The sequence below is a fragment of the Astyanax mexicanus genome, chromosome 1 (assembly GCF_023375975.1).
Source record: "Astyanax mexicanus isolate ESR-SI-001 chromosome 1, AstMex3_surface, whole genome shotgun sequence".
NCBI classification, from domain to species: domain Eukaryota; kingdom Metazoa; phylum Chordata; class Actinopteri; order Characiformes; family Acestrorhamphidae; genus Astyanax; species Astyanax mexicanus.
Genome location: NC_064408.1, coordinates 40,990,339 through 41,010,527, shown reverse-complemented (window position 1 = coordinate 41,010,527; position 20,189 = coordinate 40,990,339). Strand labels below are relative to the sequence as shown.

The 20,189-nt window shown below is 38.0% G+C and overlaps 1 protein-coding gene across 5 annotated transcripts in view; it reads right to left on the bottom strand.

Annotated features, from left to right (window-relative positions):
• Positions 1-20,189, bottom strand: part of lama2 (laminin, alpha 2) — a 299,175-nt gene that overhangs the window by 123,847 nt on the left and 155,139 nt on the right. For all 5 annotated transcript variants that reach the window (XM_049478821.1, XM_049478822.1, XM_049478823.1 and 2 more), the window contains exons 14-18: positions 17,486-17,682; positions 15,746-15,857; positions 10,048-10,161; positions 8,197-8,324; positions 6,423-6,509 (exon numbers count right to left, since the gene is read on the bottom strand). In XM_049478821.1, coding sequence (XP_049334778.1) covers positions 6,423-6,509; positions 8,197-8,324; positions 10,048-10,161; positions 15,746-15,857; positions 17,486-17,682 — 638 coding nt within the window. The remainder of the gene's footprint in view (positions 1-6,422; positions 6,510-8,196; positions 8,325-10,047; positions 10,162-15,745; positions 15,858-17,485; positions 17,683-20,189) is intronic.

The window sequence follows — 20,189 nt, the reverse complement described above, 5'->3', positions numbered from 1 at the left end:
TAGCTCATTTGCCATCCTAGGAGGTTGCTATGGTGCTTTTAAGTGGTGGCTAGATAGGTGCTATGGTGTTGCAAGGTGTTTGTTATGGTATTTCAGGTGACTACTATGATGTTGCCAAGGGGTTACTAAGGTCTTGCAAGATGGTGGCTTGGCAGTTGATATGTTGCATCAAATGGAACTCTACAATCAGATAAAAAAGGGCCTTGAAAATATTTGGACATGTTATCTTTTCATCTCAAATAATGACTAACTAAGTTAAGTAAAACTAAGCTTAGTAAAAAAAACAAACCTTTTCTTTTAAAGTCGAGTGTTGGATGTTAATCTACACAGATTTCATTCCTGAAAACTGTTTATTTGGGTGAGTAAAGCACTTCTGTTTATTTACAGTAAGCTTACATTTCCAGATCTCCACTAAGGCTGGGTGCAGCAGCATTAGCATTATTGGCTAGCCACTAGCAATTAGTGTGGTTAGTGGCTAATGCTAATGCTGATCCAGCAGTGCTAGCTGGGGTCAGCAGCAGGCTACAGTCTAATAAAACTCACCTCTAAATGGTAAAAGAGCTAGCACTTAGTGCGGTTAGCAGCTAATGCTAATACTGTTGGAGAACTAAACTGAAGCTCCTGCTTCTTACAACCTTACTGGTAGAATTCATACATAAAGCGCTTCGGATTATAAGTGACACTGATTATTCTTGGGAAAATTAAAGGATTTTAGATGCGCCTTATAGTGCGAAAAATACAGTATTCATAATTCCTAAAACTACATAGCCAATAGCTATTATATGGCAGTAAATTAGGTCATAGCTCATGAGTGCTCACTTCCCAGTTGGCCACCAATGTTAATTTCATGTTGGTCATGATGACAGATGACAAAAAAAATTACATCAGGATAACATCTAATACTGTAACGATTTCACCATGAATTAGTTTTTGTGAAATGTCTGCCTTGCTAGAGCTGCCCTAGACAAATGTAAGTGCACAGTATTTAAAACAGAATAGGATATGCAGTGTACAGTATGTGTGAATCACACCACTCACTATACAAACCCAAACAGTCTCTGAGAGCAACATCCTCACATCTACAGAGCATCAGCAGCTTCAGAAAGCGCGGGTCTGTGTCTGAGCAGCAGCACACAAGCCTAAACTCATTATCTGTCCACAATGCTGAGTACCGGCTGGAGCGCTGTAAAGCACATCACTGCTGGACTCTGGAGGAGCAGAAATGTGTTTTTTTGGAGTGATGAATCAGGCTTTACTATCTGGCAGCCTGATGGACGAATCAGGGTCTGATAGATGCCAGGAAAAGACTCCCTATCTGACTGCAGAGTGCCAACAGTACAGTTTAATGGAGGAGGAATGATGGTCTGAGGCTGTTTTTCATGGTTTAAAAGCTCTAATTCTGTTAAAGAAACAATTTATAAAGACATTTTTTAGAAACATGTTTCTGTTCAGGTATAAATGAGCTCCTGTGTGTCAAGTGAGGAATTGAGACTCAGACCTTCACATTCAGCACCTGTGATTTAGCCTACAATTGTTTCTTCTCCTATTCATTATTTTTCAGTAATTTAATCCACTTTATCCTAGTTTGGGACAAAATGTTCTAATTTTTATCTTATTTTCTCCCTGATTTACCCAGCCAATTACCCAACCCACACATTAGGACCAGACTAGCACATGTGAAGTCAGCTACTGCCTCTTTTTTCGAGCTGCTTCTGATGCAGCATTGCAGAGTAGCATCAGAGTGTGCTCGGAGGAAAGCACAGCGACTCGGTTCTGATACATCAGCTCACAGATGCAGCCTCGTACTCATCGACATCACCCTTTGGAGTGATGTGGGGAGAGAGCGCCATCTACCCACTTCCGAGACAGCAAGGCCTATTGTGCTCTCTCAAGGCTCCGGCAGCTGATGGCAAGCTACATAAATGGGATTCGAACCAGCGATCTCCCGATCATAGTGGCAGCGCTTGGCCCGCTGGACCACTCGGATCCCCCGTCTGGTCAAATTTTAATATATTTTGACATGCTTTAGGTAACTTTGTTAATTTTTTTTTTTTTATTCTTATATTCTCTTTTTGTTTTCAATATTTTCATTTTATAACCTTTTATTTTTGTTTGTTTCAAGATTTGTTTATTTATTCAATTTAATTTTAATTAAAATCTTTTTGATTTATTTATTTAGTTTTTTTATAATTTATATTTATAATTTATATTTATTTACCCCCCCCCTTATTTGACTTTGCATTTCTTGCTCTATTTTTTGCTATTGTTACAGTTTTTAAATTCTTATGACTGTATATTTTGACTTAAATGTAGATATGATCTATCCATTTGTTTTGTTTTTTTTCTTTTTTTCTTTAACGCTTATAGAATATATAAATAATTATTTTCATCATCCAGGTCTATTTATTGTATCAGTATTGTATGTACTGGCTCAGCTGCATTGTAAATTTGTAAACAGGGGTCACCCTCAATGCACTCCAAGTTTAAATAAAGGTTGATTGATTCGCTGATTGACGGGACACAAATTTCCACAGACACACTGCAATCAAACTGCAATTTCTCTTGGACATCCTTCCTACACGAGAAAGGGCGGTCACTGATGCGAGGGGGAGGGGCAACTCCATACAAAAAAAAATCTACTATTTATTCTTATTATTCATAGAGCAACATTTTATATTAATAAAGTGTACAGTAAAATTACAAGTTTTTACATGAAGTTACAATGTGACAGTTTTGATATGACAGTGACAGTATGTGGTCATGCTTCTTTTTGTCTTCTTTTAATGAGCATCTCAGTCTTCAAAACAGCAAGCAGACCAACACAAGAAAAAGAAGCACTTTTCCAGGAGTGTGTTTAGCCAGCAAAACCACAGCCACAGATCAATCCAAATCATCGATACTCCTGACCACATCCAATAGTAGGAGGTTCTGAATGTAATCTCATTAAATAGCCACTAATTGGGGGTCAATCTGTGGGTTATTGACCCTGCTCAAAAACTAATGAAAAATAAAGTGCATTCCATTAGTCTTACAAAAAAAAAAAGCCCACTGTACTGAAGTCCAGATCAACCACTCAACGATCCCACAGAAACAGCTCACATCCATCAGGCTCCTCACATCCTCACAGCACCACTTTCTATTCACTTTACTGACTTTACTGTATTTATTTATTTGATAAGGATAATCACTGCTTTAGGACTGAGCTAAACAGGTAATCTTCACAAAATATGAGCAATACGTTTTTCCCACTGTCATCTTTCCAATTTAGCCACCTGCACTGTGAGGATGACAGTTAGAGTGTGTTCCCACCTGAAAATCTGGACCAGAGTCTGACCCAGGCTTCAGTTTTGGTTTCACACTGAAGTTTAGTGAGCAGACTAAAGAACTTTACTACATCCTGTCATCTTCTTCAGCTACATGGCCTGTGTCTCTCTATAGTTAAGCAATAAGACACTCAAGGTTCATGCTATAATGTGTAATATTGGCACTGCTGGGTTGCGGTTGTAGATCAGCACAGCAGTGCCAATATTACACGTTATAGCACGAACATCGAGTGTATTATTGTGATTATACCACAGTTCCATTATCACTGTTTATTGAAATATTTTGAGTTAAATAGGACTAGAAAATATGATCAGTTTGGTTATAAAATAGTTGCATTGCTGCTCTGTTTGTAGCTGCACTGTTTGGCTTGTAAGCGCTGCATCGTTGCTAGGTTACCTGTATGAGGAGGAGTAATCCATAGAGAGCTTCAGTTACAGTGCATTACCAGCTGATAACGGCAATCACATTGTAGGGTCGAATCTAACTGTGGTATAATTCATATTGATTGGTTTGTAGAATGTTAGTCATGACTGGTGTTGTGGCGAATTCTACCTCTCTTTGAGAAAGTGACTTAGAATGAGCAGAATGAGTTTAAATGATTATCCTCAGATTACTCTTTTATTTCTATATATAAATATAAGTTAATCTACAGAGTAAATCAATTAATTCCCAGTCTAAATTTTTTGTCCATACTGCTGTGTAATGCATCTGCGAGAAAAGGGGAGTCAGATTTCGGCACAGCAACAACAACTTTTTTTCCTGTGGTATGTTCAAGGACTGTCTTAACTTTCAGTAAGTAGTCTCAAAGTCTGAACTATATAGAAAAGTGTTTTTACACTGCAGGAAAAGAAGCAGACCATGCTTCATTAGATCCAGACCGAGACCTCCTTTTTTAAGGTGTTCTCACATTAAGCACTATTTGGTTAAATAGTGCTAGAGCACATTTCTGCCCCTTTCCCACTCCACCGCCTGCCTGCACTCATCCTGCATTTAAACAATCCGTGCCCAAGCACGCTTACATTATTACTCACTGTACAGTTGGCTAGGCGGTGTTGTGCTGAATTCAACACCCCCACCATGAAAAGCACCCTCTCGGAAGCATGTCTTCTTGATAAAAGCAGAGATAATGCCACAGATTTCCTAGTGTGAGTACAGCCTTAGTCGCACCGAACTCTGGTTCTTTCACACCTGCTATTTTGGTTTGGACTCAACAGAAAAGTCTATAAGTCCGGACCAAACAAGGTAGGTGTAAAAACACACCCTTAAACATATTTAAAAACTGCCACTAACACAACACCACTGTAGCTCAACACGTTTGGAGGAGAACACTTCTAATTATTTTATCTTAGCCAAAAAAAAATTAAAAACACCCATGTCCTTACCCTAGAAATCAAAATGTACTTTGCATTATAAAAGTGAAGCCTGAGTTTTCTGGCTTCTCCAATAAATTCAGAGTTGCTTGTGATCCTCTTGTTTCATTTCCCAGCCCTCTATGTCCATAACACATCTCCGTTTAGAATCACATTTGTGTCCTGAAGACAAATCCTGATGCTACATTACCACAGTTAAAGGGAAACAACACAGCTGAACCCAGATGACCGTGGACTTATAAGAGTCACACAGCCAGCACAGCTGCCAAATGGGTGTCGAACATAAGGATGTGTGTTTATAGCTCTTACATCACAGTTCTGGACTTCAATGAAAGGACCGAGCAAAAATATACATTATTACTGTATGAGCTTTTATTGAGCAAGAACAACACTTGGCTAATTGGTATTGTATTGGCATTGGCTAATTTTTAACCCCAGTATGTGAAGAATGATTTAGATTTAATTTGATTAATATTTTGCGGGGTGCTTCACCACTGTCTGAGATCACAGGACTCTACAGTTCCTCATTTAACCAGTAGAAGCAGACATCATGCAAAGCCCATTAAAGCCAGTGCTGAAACCTGCCCTGGGTGTTGAATGTTTAGTGCAGGTAATGCATGTAAAATAGTTCTGTTAGCTAACTAGCTAACCTATCCTGCTGTGTTCGCAAAATACATTAGCAATAAATAATCTAAAACTAATAACATCATAAAAATACATAATACATATGTTTATTCAAAATGTAAAAAAAGATTTTTGACTAAAACTTGACTAAAACGTAAATAAATGAAAAAACCCACTGAACCCACCGAAACCAGTGTTAAAATCTTCTCTGGGTGCTGAATTTTTTTTTACCATTTCTGACTCAAACTCATAGATTTGTAGAATATGTAAAATAGCGTGCCTAGTGGAGGAAGCAGAATAAAGACTTACGTAACACCACTAACCTAATACCCCTCTCAAGAGTACATTATTATTTATAATCTATCTATCTATCTATCTATCTATCTATCTATCTATCTATCTATCTATCTATCTATCTATCTATCTATCTATCTATCTATCTATCTATCTATCTATCTATCTATCTATCTATCTATCTATCTATCTATCTAGACATCTAGACATTCTCCCCTGCTTATAATACAGTAAAAAATTATCTAGTCTGCCAGTCATCAATGACATTATACTATTGCCCCCTTCTTTAAAATACAATTCATGATGATTAAAAAAATGATTCATGATTTTACAGAATACTGTCACAGAATATTGTTGTGATTAATACAATTATTTTTAAGGGATTTGCATCAATAATACAAACCTAAATGTTTCTAACACTGATCATTTTATACACATTTAAATACCCATTATCAACAGCTTAGTATTTTTAAGGAAGAAAAAGTGTGATTCATCAGTATTAATCACATAATTCTAATGTGATTAATTAAAAGAAAAAAATAATGAATCAATTTACGTCTCTAAATAAAACTTCTTCTCTTATACTATCAGACAATGATCTGGGATGTATACATAAACTACGAATTAAACTAACAAACTACCACTATAGAATGATTTCTAAACTTCTAAAGCTGTATTAATTAATTCATTTACTTCTCTAATATCCTAATAACTTTAATAACTTTCTCTACATGAACAGCAGAGTGAGTAAATAGACAACTATGTGTGTGTGTGTTTGAAGTAAACCAGTTCCTGTTATTATTAACTCACCTGTCGCAGCGAGGGCCTGTGTATCCAGGTTGGCACCGGTCGCAGATCATCTGACCGCGGGCGTCTTGGTGACATGTTGGACTGAAGCTGTGGTGTTTTTGTGCAGATATTGTCCCCAAAAGAAAGAGCAGAGGAGAAAAACAAGTGAGTAACATCATCCTGCCGCTCCTCACCAGCACCTCCACATCTCTGGAGCACTTTGAGGAGAGGGAGGAATAAGAGAGGAAGAGGTGGAGGTAAATTTAGCGTGTTAGCGTGCTATATGAGGCGAGGAAGACAGGGTCGGGTTTCTTTGGCTATTTTTCGACAGCGCCGGATTCCTAGCCAGGTCAGTGTTTGGGAATGCAGGGCCGGAGAGGGGGGCTCTCTTTCTTTAGCCCCTCTGCCCGGGGCAGTGGAATGCTCAGCTGCCGGGTCTGTCCGCCCCCGGGCCCATCAGTCCCTGACTGACCAGCAGGGATTAGCCATTAGCATGCTAGAGTGGAGGGATTGTTAGCCTAGCGCTCGCTGCAGCTACAGTGCTGGAGCCAATCACAGGGACAGATCACTGATCGGTATCTGATAGAGCACTGTAACACTGTGGAAACACAACACAGAGCTGCGGTTCTGCTGACGGCGGAAGAGACGCGGCATGAAATCCAAACTCAACACCACATCGAATTAGCAGTAATTATAGCTGGTAGTCGTTAGCCTTGACGTTTCTCTGAAGATGAATGAGAGTAGTCAAAGTAATCATGTCATGTATCATGACTTTTTTGGAAATGTGACAAATTTTTCTTTTGCAAATAAACAAACATGTAGGTCAAACGTACAAAACACTTTTAAAACATAAAATTAAAAATAAATCGTTTACAGATTCTTCATAAAAAAATATATATATATATATATCTTTTTTTTTTTTTTTTGGTGTGTAGAGCCATGTCATCTGCTGGTGTTGATCCACTGTGTTATATCAAGTCTAAAGTCAGTGCAGTGTTTTCCCACAAAATCTTACAGCACTTCATGCTTTCCTCTTCTGAAAACTTTTATGGAGAGGCAGATTTCATTTTCCAGCAGGACTTGGCTCACTGCCCACACTGCTAAAAGTACCAATTGATCTTATATAATATTCCAGTTTTCTGAGACACTGAATTTGGGGTTTTCATTGGCTGTGAGCCATAATCATCAACAATAAAAGAAATAAACGCTTAAAATAGATCCCTCTGTGTGCAAAACATTTATATAACACATAAGTTTCACATTTTCAACTGTATTACTTAAATAAAGTAACTTTTCAGTGATATTCTAATTTTTTGAGATGCACTAGAATACAGTAGAAAATACAGTAAAAGTGAGATTACTTCAGTATTTACTGACAGTATAGCATAACTAGTGTAAGTTGATGTCTGACATATATATATATATATATATATATATATATATATATATATATATATATATATGTATATATATATATATATATATATATATATATACATATATATATATATATATATATATATATATATATATATATTTCTTTTTTTTTACATAGTTAATAAAGATAAAAAATACAAAAGGTGGATTAGTATTGTACGATAATCAATATTTAGGTAATTTGTTCAGATCAGGCAGCAAAACAGTGGATCAGCACATCCCTTATTGAACTACAGAAGATACGTGGAGCTTATACATACAGAACTTTTCTAGGATAAATGATCTGAGCTCTAATTAACCACCCTGTCAAAAAAGAAAACCCTAAATGAGCCAGGAGGAGAGAACAGGCGACACATACTTGTTGGAGGGAGCGTTGAGGGGGCAGGCGCACGGCTGGCAGTCACTGGCTGTTCCTTTAGTGGCGTCACCATAATAACCAGGAGCACATTTGTCACAGTGCGGGCCTGTGGTGTGGTCTTCACAGCCCTGTGCAGCACACACACACACACACCATTAAAACACAATATAAACACACATTTACACATATTTGATTGCATTCTAGTAATGCTACACCCACACCTCAGCCTAATCTTACCCCAGTATTAACCTTAACCTTAACCCCTTAACTTAGCCTAGACAACTTACACTTAAACCTGACCCCAACCTTCAATCCAACTCTAGACTTATACTTTATGACCTATATTTAAACCTGCCCTAAACGTAAAGCTCTCAGTTTAAGAACATTACAGAAGCTGGTTGTCAGTGTTGGTGTTCACCTGGTTGGAGGGTATTGGAGGGTATGTTTTTAGTGCAGAGAGGAGAATTAGAACACACAGACCCTCCACCCCAGCCTCCACCCTCCACCCCATCTGTACGCTGGATGATCTGTAGCGTAATGGCGAGTGACTGCAGGAGTGAACGTCACCTGATTAAACATTATGTGTTGGCACCGATCCAAACGGCAGCAGTACTGGCGGCTAATGAAATGAGATGTGCTGTTTTTTCAGCCTTTTCCACGCTTCACCAAACACAATAAACACACACACACCCCAAACGCACACACTCACACTGGGAAGAGACTAGAAAAGAAAGAAAGAAAGAAAGAAAGAAAGAAAACAAGAAAAAAGAAGAAAGAAGAAAAAAGGACAGAAAGAAAGAAAGAAAAAAGAAGAAAGAAAGAAAACAAGAAAGAAAGGAAGAAAGAAAACAAGAAAAAAGAAGAAAGAAAGAAAACAAGAAAAAAGAAGAAAGAAAGAAAACAAGAAAAAAAAGAAAGAAAGAAAACAAGAAAAAAAAGAAAGAAAGAAAGAAAAAAAGAAAGACAGAATAAGGAAAGAAAACAAGAAAATCTAAAAAAAAGAAAGAAAGAGAGATAGGTATAGAAAAAGAAATAAGAAATTAAAATGGAGATAAATAAAGAGAGAAAGACAATAAATAAGAAGAGTGTATGTAAGTGGTAGAAAGGGAAGAAAAAAGAAAGAAGAAAAAATAAATAAGAAGAGTAGAAGAAAGTAAGAAAGAAATCGTAAGTTATGAAAAGGAAATTAGTTAAAAAGTAAGAAAGAAAGATGAATAAATATAAGAAAGAATAAGGAAAGAAAACTAATAGTATGAAAGAAAGAAAGAGAGAAAAAAATAAAAAAATAAAGAAAGCGGAAAAACGGAATTGAAAGAAAGAATAATGAATTAAAAGAAAGAAGAATGAAATAAAAGTGGAAAAAAGTGAAGAGAAGGAAGATGAATATAAAGTAGAAAAAGTAAGAAAGTAATCATTAATGATTAAAAAAGAAATTAGTAAGTTAGTAAGTAAGAAAGGAAAAATAAAATAAATAAAAAGAGAACAAATATGAAGAAAGAAAGAAAGAAAGAAAGAAAGAAAGAAAGAAAGGAGAAGGACAGAAGGAGAGAAGCACAGTGATGGTGTATGGAGTATAATGTGTGTTGAGTTAGAGGAGAGATGGTGATGTCACAGTCAGAGCTGCTGTACTCTCAGACTGAACTCATTCTGACACACTGTCTCATATCACATACAATACATATCAGTGTGTGTGTGTGTGTGGTGGACTCCTACAAAGGTCGCTGGGATCATACTGACTCTCTAAGGTCAAAGGTCCCTGTGTTATGAGGGACATAGAAAAGGACAGACAAGCAGGGGCCTGAGGGGTCAACTACAGCACACACACACACACACATTTATTGTTTTATTTACCAGGCAGTATCCGGTGACCTCATCACAGTGTGCCGCATGTCCGTGGCACTGGCAGAGCTCACACACTCCCTGGTACGTCGTCCCATTGATCCTTCTGTAGCCTTCTGCACACGACTGCCAAACACACACACACACACACACACACACACACACACACACACACACACATACACACACACACAATTGATTACATACAGAATAAAATCATCAAGAAAGACTACTGCTCCTTAGAGAACATCTAGACATAGAGAATAACTTCTGGAACAATTTGCTCTGGACAGATGAACACTGAGTCAACTGATGCTAACGCAGCATAACCTGGATGCCAACTTTCTTAGAGGAAATTGCAGCCCCCCAGCTCTAATACAGTAGCTAACAGATGCCTGTGCTTATCAACATCACATTGGGAGTTTGGGAAGGTGGGGAGATAGAGCCATCTACCCAACCAGAGAGAGTACAGCCAGTTGTGTTCTCTCAGACTCCGGCTGCTGATGGCGAACAACATGTATAGTGATTTGAACATGTGATCTTTGAATCATAGTGGCAGTGGCTGAGAGTGTACTCACACTAGGCACGGTTTGGTTTTTAAAATAGTGCTGGAGCACAGTTCTGCCCCCTCCCTATTCCTTCGCTGGCCTGCACTCACACTGCGTTTAAACAATCCGTGCCCGAGCACGCTTAGGTCATTACTCACCGTTCAGCGGGCTTGCCGATGTTGTGCCGATTTCAACACCCCTGCCATGAAAAGCACCCTCTCTTGGAGTGTATCTTCTTGATAAAATATAAGATAATCCTCTTTAACTTACTTAGAAATATGCGCCAAAATTCACGGTCATCTCAGTCTCGGTAACATATATAGCTTTTTTTATTATTTATTTATTTATTTATTTATTTTTGTTTTTGCATGGATTGCCTTGTGTGACTACACCCTTAGTCTGCTGAATCACTTAAACTTATACAATGTACAATGTCGTGTGTGTGTTTACTCACTTGTGTATATATATGTTCACTGCACAGATGGTTTAAAGGAAATAAAGACCTAAATTAGTTTAATACTCTTTAAGTTTAAGGTTTTCCAGCACTTGGGCTTGGCTACACTCATTTTCTCTTGACTAAGAAGTAGTTTGTCGGTGTGTTCGCTTACTGTGCACCTCTACCTCACTCTTTTTCTGACAAGAAAACTGCACTTCTATTAATTACCTTTTATAAAATGCTTTTAAAGATCGTTCTTCAGGGCTATTAGTTCAAGACCCTTTAAGTTTAAGATTTTCCAGCACTTGGGCTTGGCTACACTCATTTTTTTTGGGATAAGAAGTAGTTTGTTGGGGTGTTCGCTTACTGTGGACCTCTACCTCACTCTTTTTCTCACAAGAAAACTGCACTTCTATTAATTACCTTTCATAAAATGCTTTTAAAGACAGTTCTTCAGGGCTTTGAGTTCAGTTCTATTATTTCCATCTCTCAGATTCATTCAAATGCAGAACAAATGTCCATATTTATTCACATGACTGTACATATGTAAGTATCCATATGGAGGTCTATCAGACGCCCACACACTGAGTGACTCCGGTGCTGGCGTGATGAGTGTGAGTTGTTTGTACAGTACAGGTGATCAGTGAGAGAGCTAATTAAACAGGACGGATCGGTGCCGAAGGCTTCTTTGTAGAAAGGAGATGAAATAAAGCGAGGGGTTTATTTTTAGCGCGGCGAGTTTAAGACGTTAATGGCTCTGAGCTTGTAACCTGTTTTTGCTGACAGTAATTAATCGTGCGGTGCTTTAATTGAAGCATCATCGTTAGACAGCAGAGTGTTCAGATGTCTGTAATGAAGAAGAGATATGCAGCTGTCAGTGTGAGCAGCTGAAGGTCAAACACACAGAAACACAGAGAAAAATCTGGAGAAAGGAGATAATAAGTGAACGTGTGTGTGTGTGTGTGTGTGTGTGTAGGAGTTTACAATATCTGCTGTTCCTGCCCGGCTATAGAATAGAGCTGTATGATAAACTGTATTTTTATTTTTGTTGTTATTGCGATAGATATTGAATTTTTTAATGATAAACATATCGTAAGAGCTGCAATTTCATCTTAAATTACAACAAACTAAAATTGCCTTATGCTTCTGCAGCAACAGAGGGATCTCTTTATACTGTTGACTGTGCTTACACGACATGACAAAACTGGAGGCAGAGCGAAGCAGAGTGAAGCAGAGTGAGGTAGAGGTGCACAGTAAACCCCACACCAAACTACTTTTAAACCTGGAAAAAAAAAAACATTTGTGCAGCCAAAAGTCAATAAATGTAACATTCTTTTCAAAGGTTTGGGCAGCACAAGAGGTTGGAGCTATCAGATAACATTTACCAAGATATCAGATATCTCAAGCTTTATTAATAATTCATTAATAAGCTTGTTTACAAAGGTCATATTATACAAATACAATAAATTCCAATGCTTTATTAGAAGCCGACGTTTCAAAACTTTGGCTCTTCTATGTAGCTGCCTAGCGCTCTGAACATTACAATAATTAAAACCCACAAAGCAGTAGAAGTCTTTAAAAAGATAACAAAAAAGACTGACTCAGCAGCTTAACACTCTGGAGCTGTGGCCCAAGTAGGGATGGACAATATGGCTCTGAAATATTTATTCCAATATTTCAGGGTATTCTTGCGATAATGATATTCTTGTGGATATGACACTGATTTTAAAATCAATAATTTCAACACAGTACTGTAACAATTTGATTTGTTAATATTATGAAATATGATATGATATGGCACACCCCGAATTGAGATTTTCATCAGATTGAACACAAAAGCTCACAAGGGTTGCCAGATTGACACCCAGTGGCAAGTGACGACAAATCTTACACTGTAGCTGATCTGTGATTATACAGTATACATTTTAGTGTCCAAAATGCTCATCTTTACTACACTAGCGGTGGTGATTAATTACCTACCTATGGTTAGCAACCTTACTGAAGCTCAGTGATAACCTGTTCAGCAGAAACACAGCCAGATCACCTGTTTCCATGGCTACAGCAACCTGTTTGCGTGCTGCTGTTTATACCTGGCAACCCTGAGGCAGTGGGCAGATTCGGAGGGTAAAATCCACATTGATTGCCGTAACGTACTGCACAAAAACTAAATGCCAGTCGCCACATATTTCCTAGTATGATGATTGGTAAGCACAGGCATCTGTTGCTTTAATGGCCCTAAAAAGATATTTATTAAATGTGTGCTTGTATTAAATATGTATGTTAACTAATTTAAGATCACTAAAATGGTTAAAAATAAATCGATTTTAATAAGACATGGTGATTTTATATATATATATATATATATATATATATATATATATATATATATATATATATATATATATATATATATATATATATATAATATTCACCATCCAGTCATTTTTATTCCCGCTTGAAAAATATACATTTTGGAGGGAACATATGGTATAAATATGAGGAATCGCTGGGCCTCTTTATTCTGCTGATATGACTCTCGAGCTTGCTAGACTCTTGGCCGAGCAGAAGAGCAGAAGCTTGAGGACCTCAGACTGCCTTGAATGTGATGGGTTTAAAAATAGCTATAAGCCAATGGGGTTAGTATGTCGCTTTATTTCGTCATAATTAATTTGCATAAAGTTGAGAAAATTTCAACTTTGTGTCCTTTGTCGCTCTGCTGCTTTGTTGCTTGTCACCTCCAGTGTGAGCGCAGGGTTACAGGGGGCATGTACTAGTCTTTACCCTCCTAGTGTCTGGTCATGACTAGTGATGGGGGAGTCCTAGTGACTGGTTCGGTTGATTGGCCTTCCAGTATTAATTTAACCAACACCAACAGAAACCAGAAATTTTCTCTGGGGGTACCCAAACTTTTGCATGCCAGTTTACAGTGCCAAACCTGAATGAATTTGTTTTATATGGGTAATATATTTTCTCTCAGTACCATGCGTGTACCCCTCACGTCACTGGACGAACCTCAGTTTAGGAATAGGAGGCTGATACTCATACCACCCTGCACACACACACACACACACACACACACACACACCTTGGTGCCCCGGAAGACGGATATTACAAACGACCGCACCAATCCCCATCACACTCGTTTTTTCCCCTCGTTTCCTGCCTCTCACTGCGGCTCGCTCTGACCCTGTCAACACCACAGCAACCTGCACTGTCATCCTGCCACGGACGAGTGGGAAGAGAGAGGGGGAGGAGAGGAGGGCAGACAGCAGAGAAACAGAAGAGAAAAAGAGGAAATCAGGAAAGACAGGAGGAAAAAAAGAAAAAGGGCCAAAAAGAAAGACAGGTAGAAGATGAGAGAACAGAAGAGAAGAGAGGAGAGGGGAAGAAAGAACAGAAAAGAAAAAAAGAATAAAAGATAGAGATAAAACAAGAAGAGTATTCAAGACAGGAGAGAAAGAGGACAAAAGAGGAGATAAAGAATGACATAAGGAAAAAAATGAAGGAACAGTAAAATAAGGAAGAAAGAAAAAAGAAAAAGAGGAAATGAGGAGAAGAAGAAAGATGACAGGAAGTAGAGAAAAATAGACAAGTATTTAAAAAAGAGAGAAAAGATAAAAAGCTAAAAAACATAGAGAAAATATAAGAGCAGAAAGCAAGATCAGAAAAAAAAGAGAAATGAGAAAAAAAACAACAAAAAACAAATAGGAGAAATTGGGAGAAGAAAAAGCTAAATAGGAAAAAAAAGGGAAAGGAGGAGCTACAAGTGCTACAAGTGGAACAAAAACAGGAGAGAGGAGAGAAAGAGAATAGGGAAGAGCATGAAATCTAAAAAAAAGAAGAGGGGAAGAAAAAAGAGAAGAAAGAAAAGAAGAGCGAAGAGAAAAGAGGAGAAGAGAGAAAAGAAGAAAGTTAGTGAGAGAAAACAAAACATGTTTAGAGGAGGGAAAAGGATGAAAGAAATAAAGGAGAGGAAAGAAAGTAAAGGGGAAGCGGGGAGAAGAGAAGAAAAGAAACAGAAAAAAAAAAAGAGGGTTTAAGCGTATAAACATATACGCCTTTAATCCATTACAAATCCTCTCTTGCTCTCTCTCTCTCTCTCTCTCTGATCCTGTTTTCCACTCTGATGATGATGATGATGATGATGAGTGGAGATTGTGCTGAGATTTGGCTGAAGTGACCGCATGCTGGGTCAGCATGGAGAGATCCAAGATCAATAACCAGAGCAAGAGAGAGAGAGATAATAACTATCTGAATGATTCACCTGACTCAGCCACCCCAAGTGCTGATACACACTCTAAACACACACACACACACACACACACACACACACACACACACACACACACACACACTACTCATCTATCCTCCTGCACATACATGGATATTCTGTGTGTGTGTATATATAACAAACTTTCTGCAAACTTTCTTATTCACCAGCCTTCATTCAGGCACCAGAATGTAGCAGCTGCACCATTTAAGGTGGAATGGAACATTTCCAGTAATAATTTCAATTTTAACCCTCTAGTTGCTGTGCTGAGAGATATGGGATGGACGTACTTACAAGGTACACAGAAGCTGCAGAATTTAGTTGATAGGCTAATAAACTCAGCATTTTAGCCAATCAAAAGAGCAATTTTAGCCAGCATTTTTTTTTTCAGACTTGTTTTTTCCATTCTTGTTTTGTCTGTGTGTGTGTGTTTGTTGTATTTGAAGAGTTGCTTACCTCACAGGAAGTTCCGCTGTAACCAAAAGGACAGGTGCACACCTCCACTGCTGACGCCTGAACATCAGAACTAGACCCTTCAGATGCAACTTCAACAGACACTGACCCTAACCTACACACACACACACATAGACAGAAATAGAGAAAAAAAGGTGAGACATTTAAATATATATTGATAGAAAGATGATCAAGACTGACAGAAAGAATGTAATCAATGTTTAATCAATGTGATTTTTGAGACAGAGAGAGAGAGAATAGATGATTTAAAAAAAAGAGAGAGAGAGAGTAAAATATTTAAATACAAAGCTAGAAAGATGATCAACATAAAAAGAGAGATTATAGAAAGATGAATAAGAGAGAGAAAGATGGTAGAAAAGCAAAGAGAGAGAGAGAAAGAGAGAGTAAGAGATTTAAATACAGTGATAGGTAGATGATCAACATTAAAAGAGAGATTGTAGACAGATGAATAAGAGAGAAAGATGGTAGATGGTAGATATTTCAATATAGTCAGAGAAGATAATCAAGGTAGAAAAAGAGATTGTATACATATAAATGAGAGAGAGAAAGATGGCAGAAAGTGTGTGTGAGAGAGAGAGAGTAGATGAATGAGACAGAGGGAGAAAGAGGAAAAAAGTAAAAAATGTAAATATATAGTGATTGAAAGATGATCAAGAGAGAAAGAGAGATTTTAGCCAGATGAATAAGAAAAAAAGATGGTAGAAACTGAGAGAGTAAAAGAGAATATAATAATTGAGACAGAGAGAGAAAGAGAGAGATTAAAAAAACTGACAGAAAGATGATCAAGATAGAAGGAAAGATTGAAGACAGATGAGTGAGAAAGAGAAAATTTGTACAAAGCAAAAGAGAGAAAGAGAGTAAATATAGTGATAGACAGATGACGAGGAGAGAGAGAAAAAGAGATTGTAGACAGATGAATGAAAGAGAAAAACATGGTAGAAAATGTATAAAAGAAATAGAGAGAGAGAAAGCGAGAGAGTAAATATAGTGATAGACAGATGACCAAGATAGAAAGAGAAATTGTAGACAGATAACTGAGAGAGAGGAAGATAGTAGAAAAGCGAGAAAGAGGGAGAAAGAGAGAGTAAGAGATTTTATTATATAGGGATAGAAAGATGACCAAGATGGAAAGAGAGATTGTAGACAGATGAATTGGAGAAAGAAAGATGGTAGAAAAGCAAGAGAGAGAGAGAGAGAGAGAGAGAGAGAGAGAGAGAGAGAGAGAGAGAGAGAGAGAGAGAAAAAAAGAGAGTAAGAGATTTAAATGTATAGGGATAGAAAGATCAAGATCAAGATAGAAAGGGAGATTGTAGACAGATGAATGAGAGAGAGAGGGAGATGGTAGAAAGAGACAGAGAGAGAGAGAGAGAGTGAGAAATGAGTGAGAAAAAAAAGAAAGAGATGAAAGAGACAGAGAGCATGATAATGATAGAGAGATAAGATAAAACAACAGAAATAAGGGATGAAAGATGAGATAAGAGAAATTGCAGTGAGATAGAAAGAGAAAAAAAATAAAAAGTAAGGAGAAGACAATGACAAAGAAGAAGAGGACAGTAGAGGAAAGCAAGAAAAGGAGAGAATAGAATAGAAGAAAAGATAAAAGGTGACTGTAACAGACAGAGAAGATTGTGATAAAGAGGGCAAAAAACATATTAAAACACTTCAGTATTAACCCAAATGCCCTGTAGTGTGTGTGTGTCAGACTGCAGTTGAGTGCTCCACCTGTAGATGGCGCTGTTTCCCTGGCAGCCGGAGGCAGTGATGAGCAGGCGGCTCAGTCTCCCGAGGGCAGTGAGGAAGTCTCTCCTACTGACCGGCTGGCCTGAGATCAAGTGCTGGAAGCTCCTGGGTCTCAGGATGACTTGTCTCAGACCTCCCAGAACTGCTTCAGAACTGCCCGTCAGACGAAGACCACCTCCCTGATGAACAGAGAGAGAATAGCAGCCTGAAACTGCAGCTCTATCCACTCCTCCCACGAGTACTTCACTTACAGAGAGAGGCAGAGTCCCAGTCCACTCCTTATTCTACATTTCAGTCTTTGTAGTGCACTACGTAGTGCATGGTACTAGTAATGCACTATGTAGTGCAAAGTAGTAAAAGAAGCTTTTATTTCATGGTTCTAGTAGTGCACTACATTGGAAGAAGAAGTAGTTTTTCTTCCTTGGCCCTTGTAGTGCACTAAGTAGGTAATCAATGTAGCTTTCATTTCATGGCTCTTGTTGTGCACTATGTAGGGAGCAAAAGGACTCTTAATTTCATGGCTCTTGTAGTGCACTATGTAGGGAGTAATAGACGTTTTCCTTTAATGGCTATTGTTGTGCACTATGTATAGTAGTCTTAATTTTATGCCCTTGTTGTGCACTATGTAGGAAGTGAAAGCACACTTAATTTCTTGGCTCTTGTAGTGCACTATTTAGGGAGTAAAATTAGTCTTTGTGTCATGCACTTGTGCACTATGTAGGGAGTAAATGCACAATTCATTTCACGGCTCTTGTAGTGCACTATTTAGGATGCAGAGCAATATTTTATCTCATTGTCTTAGTGCATAGTGGTGCACTATGTAAGAAGTGCATGGTACTAGTAGTGCACTATGTAGTACAAAGTAGTGTGAAAGAAGCTTTTATTTCATGGTTCTAGTAGTGCACTACACTGGGAGAAGAAGTAGTTTTTCTTCCTTGGCTCTTGTAGTGCACTAAGTAGGTAATCAAAGAAGCTTTTGTTGCATGGCTCTTGTTGTGCACTATGTAGGGAGTAATAGAAGTCTTCCTTTAATAGCTATTGTTGTGCACTATGTATAGTAGTCTTAATTTTATGCCCTTGTTGTGCACTATGTAGGGAGCAAAACTAATCTTTGTTTTATGCCCTTGTTGTGCACTATGTAGGGAGTAAAACTAATCTTTTTTCATGCCCTTGTTGTGCACTATGTAGGGAGCAAAACTAATCTTTGCTTTATGCCCTTGTTGTGCACTATGTAGGGAGCAAAACTAATCTTTGTTTCATGGCCCTTGTTGTGCACTATGTAGGGAGCAAAACTAATCTTTGCTTCATTGCTCTTGTTGTGCACTATGTAGGGAGCAAAACTAATCTTTGTTTTATGCCCTTGTTGTGCACTATGTAGGGAGCAAAACTAATCTTTGTTTCATGCCCTTGTTGTGCACTATGTAGGGAGCAAAACTAATCTTTGTGCACTATGTTGGCAATAAAATCACATTTCATTCCATGGCTCTTGTTGTGCACTATGTAGGGAGTAATAGAAGTCTTCCTTTAATATCTATTGTTGTGCACTATGTATAGTAGTCTTTATTGTATGCCCTTGTTGTGCACTATGTAGGGAGCAAAACTAATCTTTGCTTCATTGCTCTTGTTGTGCACTATGTAGGGAGCAAAACTAATCTTTGCTTCATGCCCTTGTTGTGCACTATGTAGGGAGCAAAACTAATCTTTGTTTTATGCCCTTGTTGTGCACTATGTAGGGAGCAAAACTAATCTTTGTGCACTATGTTGGCAATAAAATCACATTTCATTCCATGGCTCTTGTAGTGCACTATGTAGGGAGTAATAGAAGTCTTCCTTTAATAGCTATTGTTGTGCACTGTGTATAGTAGTCTTAATTTCATGCCCTTGTTGTGCACTATGTAGGGAGCAAAACTAATCTTTGCTTCATTGCTCTTGTTGTGCACTATGTAGGGAGCAAAACTAATATTTGCTTCATGCCCTTGTTGTGCACTATGTAGGGAGCAAAACTAATCTTTGTTTTATGCCCTTGTTGTGCACTATGTAGGGAGCAAAACTAATCTTTTTTCATGCCCTTGTTGTGCACTATGTAGGGAGCAAAACTAATCTTTGCTTCATGCCCTTGTTGTGCACTATGTAGGGAGCAAAACTAATCTTTGTTTTATGCCCTTGTTGTGCACTATGTAGGGAGCAAAACTAATCTTTTTTCATGCCCTTGTTGTGCACTATGTAGGGAGCAAAACTAATCTTTTTTTTCATGCCCTTGTTGTGCACTATGTAGGGAGCAAAACTAATCTTTTTTTGTCATGCCCTTGTTGTGCACTATGTAGGGAGCAAAACGAATCTTTTTTCATGCCCTTGTTGTGCACTATGTAGGGAGCAAAACTAATCTTTTTTCATGCCCTTGTTGTGCACTATGTAGGGAGCAAAACTAATCTTTTTTTTCATGCCCTTGTTGTGCACTATGTAGGGAGCAAAACTAATCTTTTTTTTCATGCCCTTGTTGTGCACTATGTAGGGAGCAAAACTAATCTTTGCTTCATGCCCTTGTTGTGCACTATGTAGAGAGCAAAAGTAATCTTTGTGCACTATGTAGGGAGCAAAACTAATCTTTGTTTCATGCCCTTGTTGTGCACTATGTAGGGAGCAAAACTAATCTTTGTGCACTATGTTGGCAATAAAATCACATTTC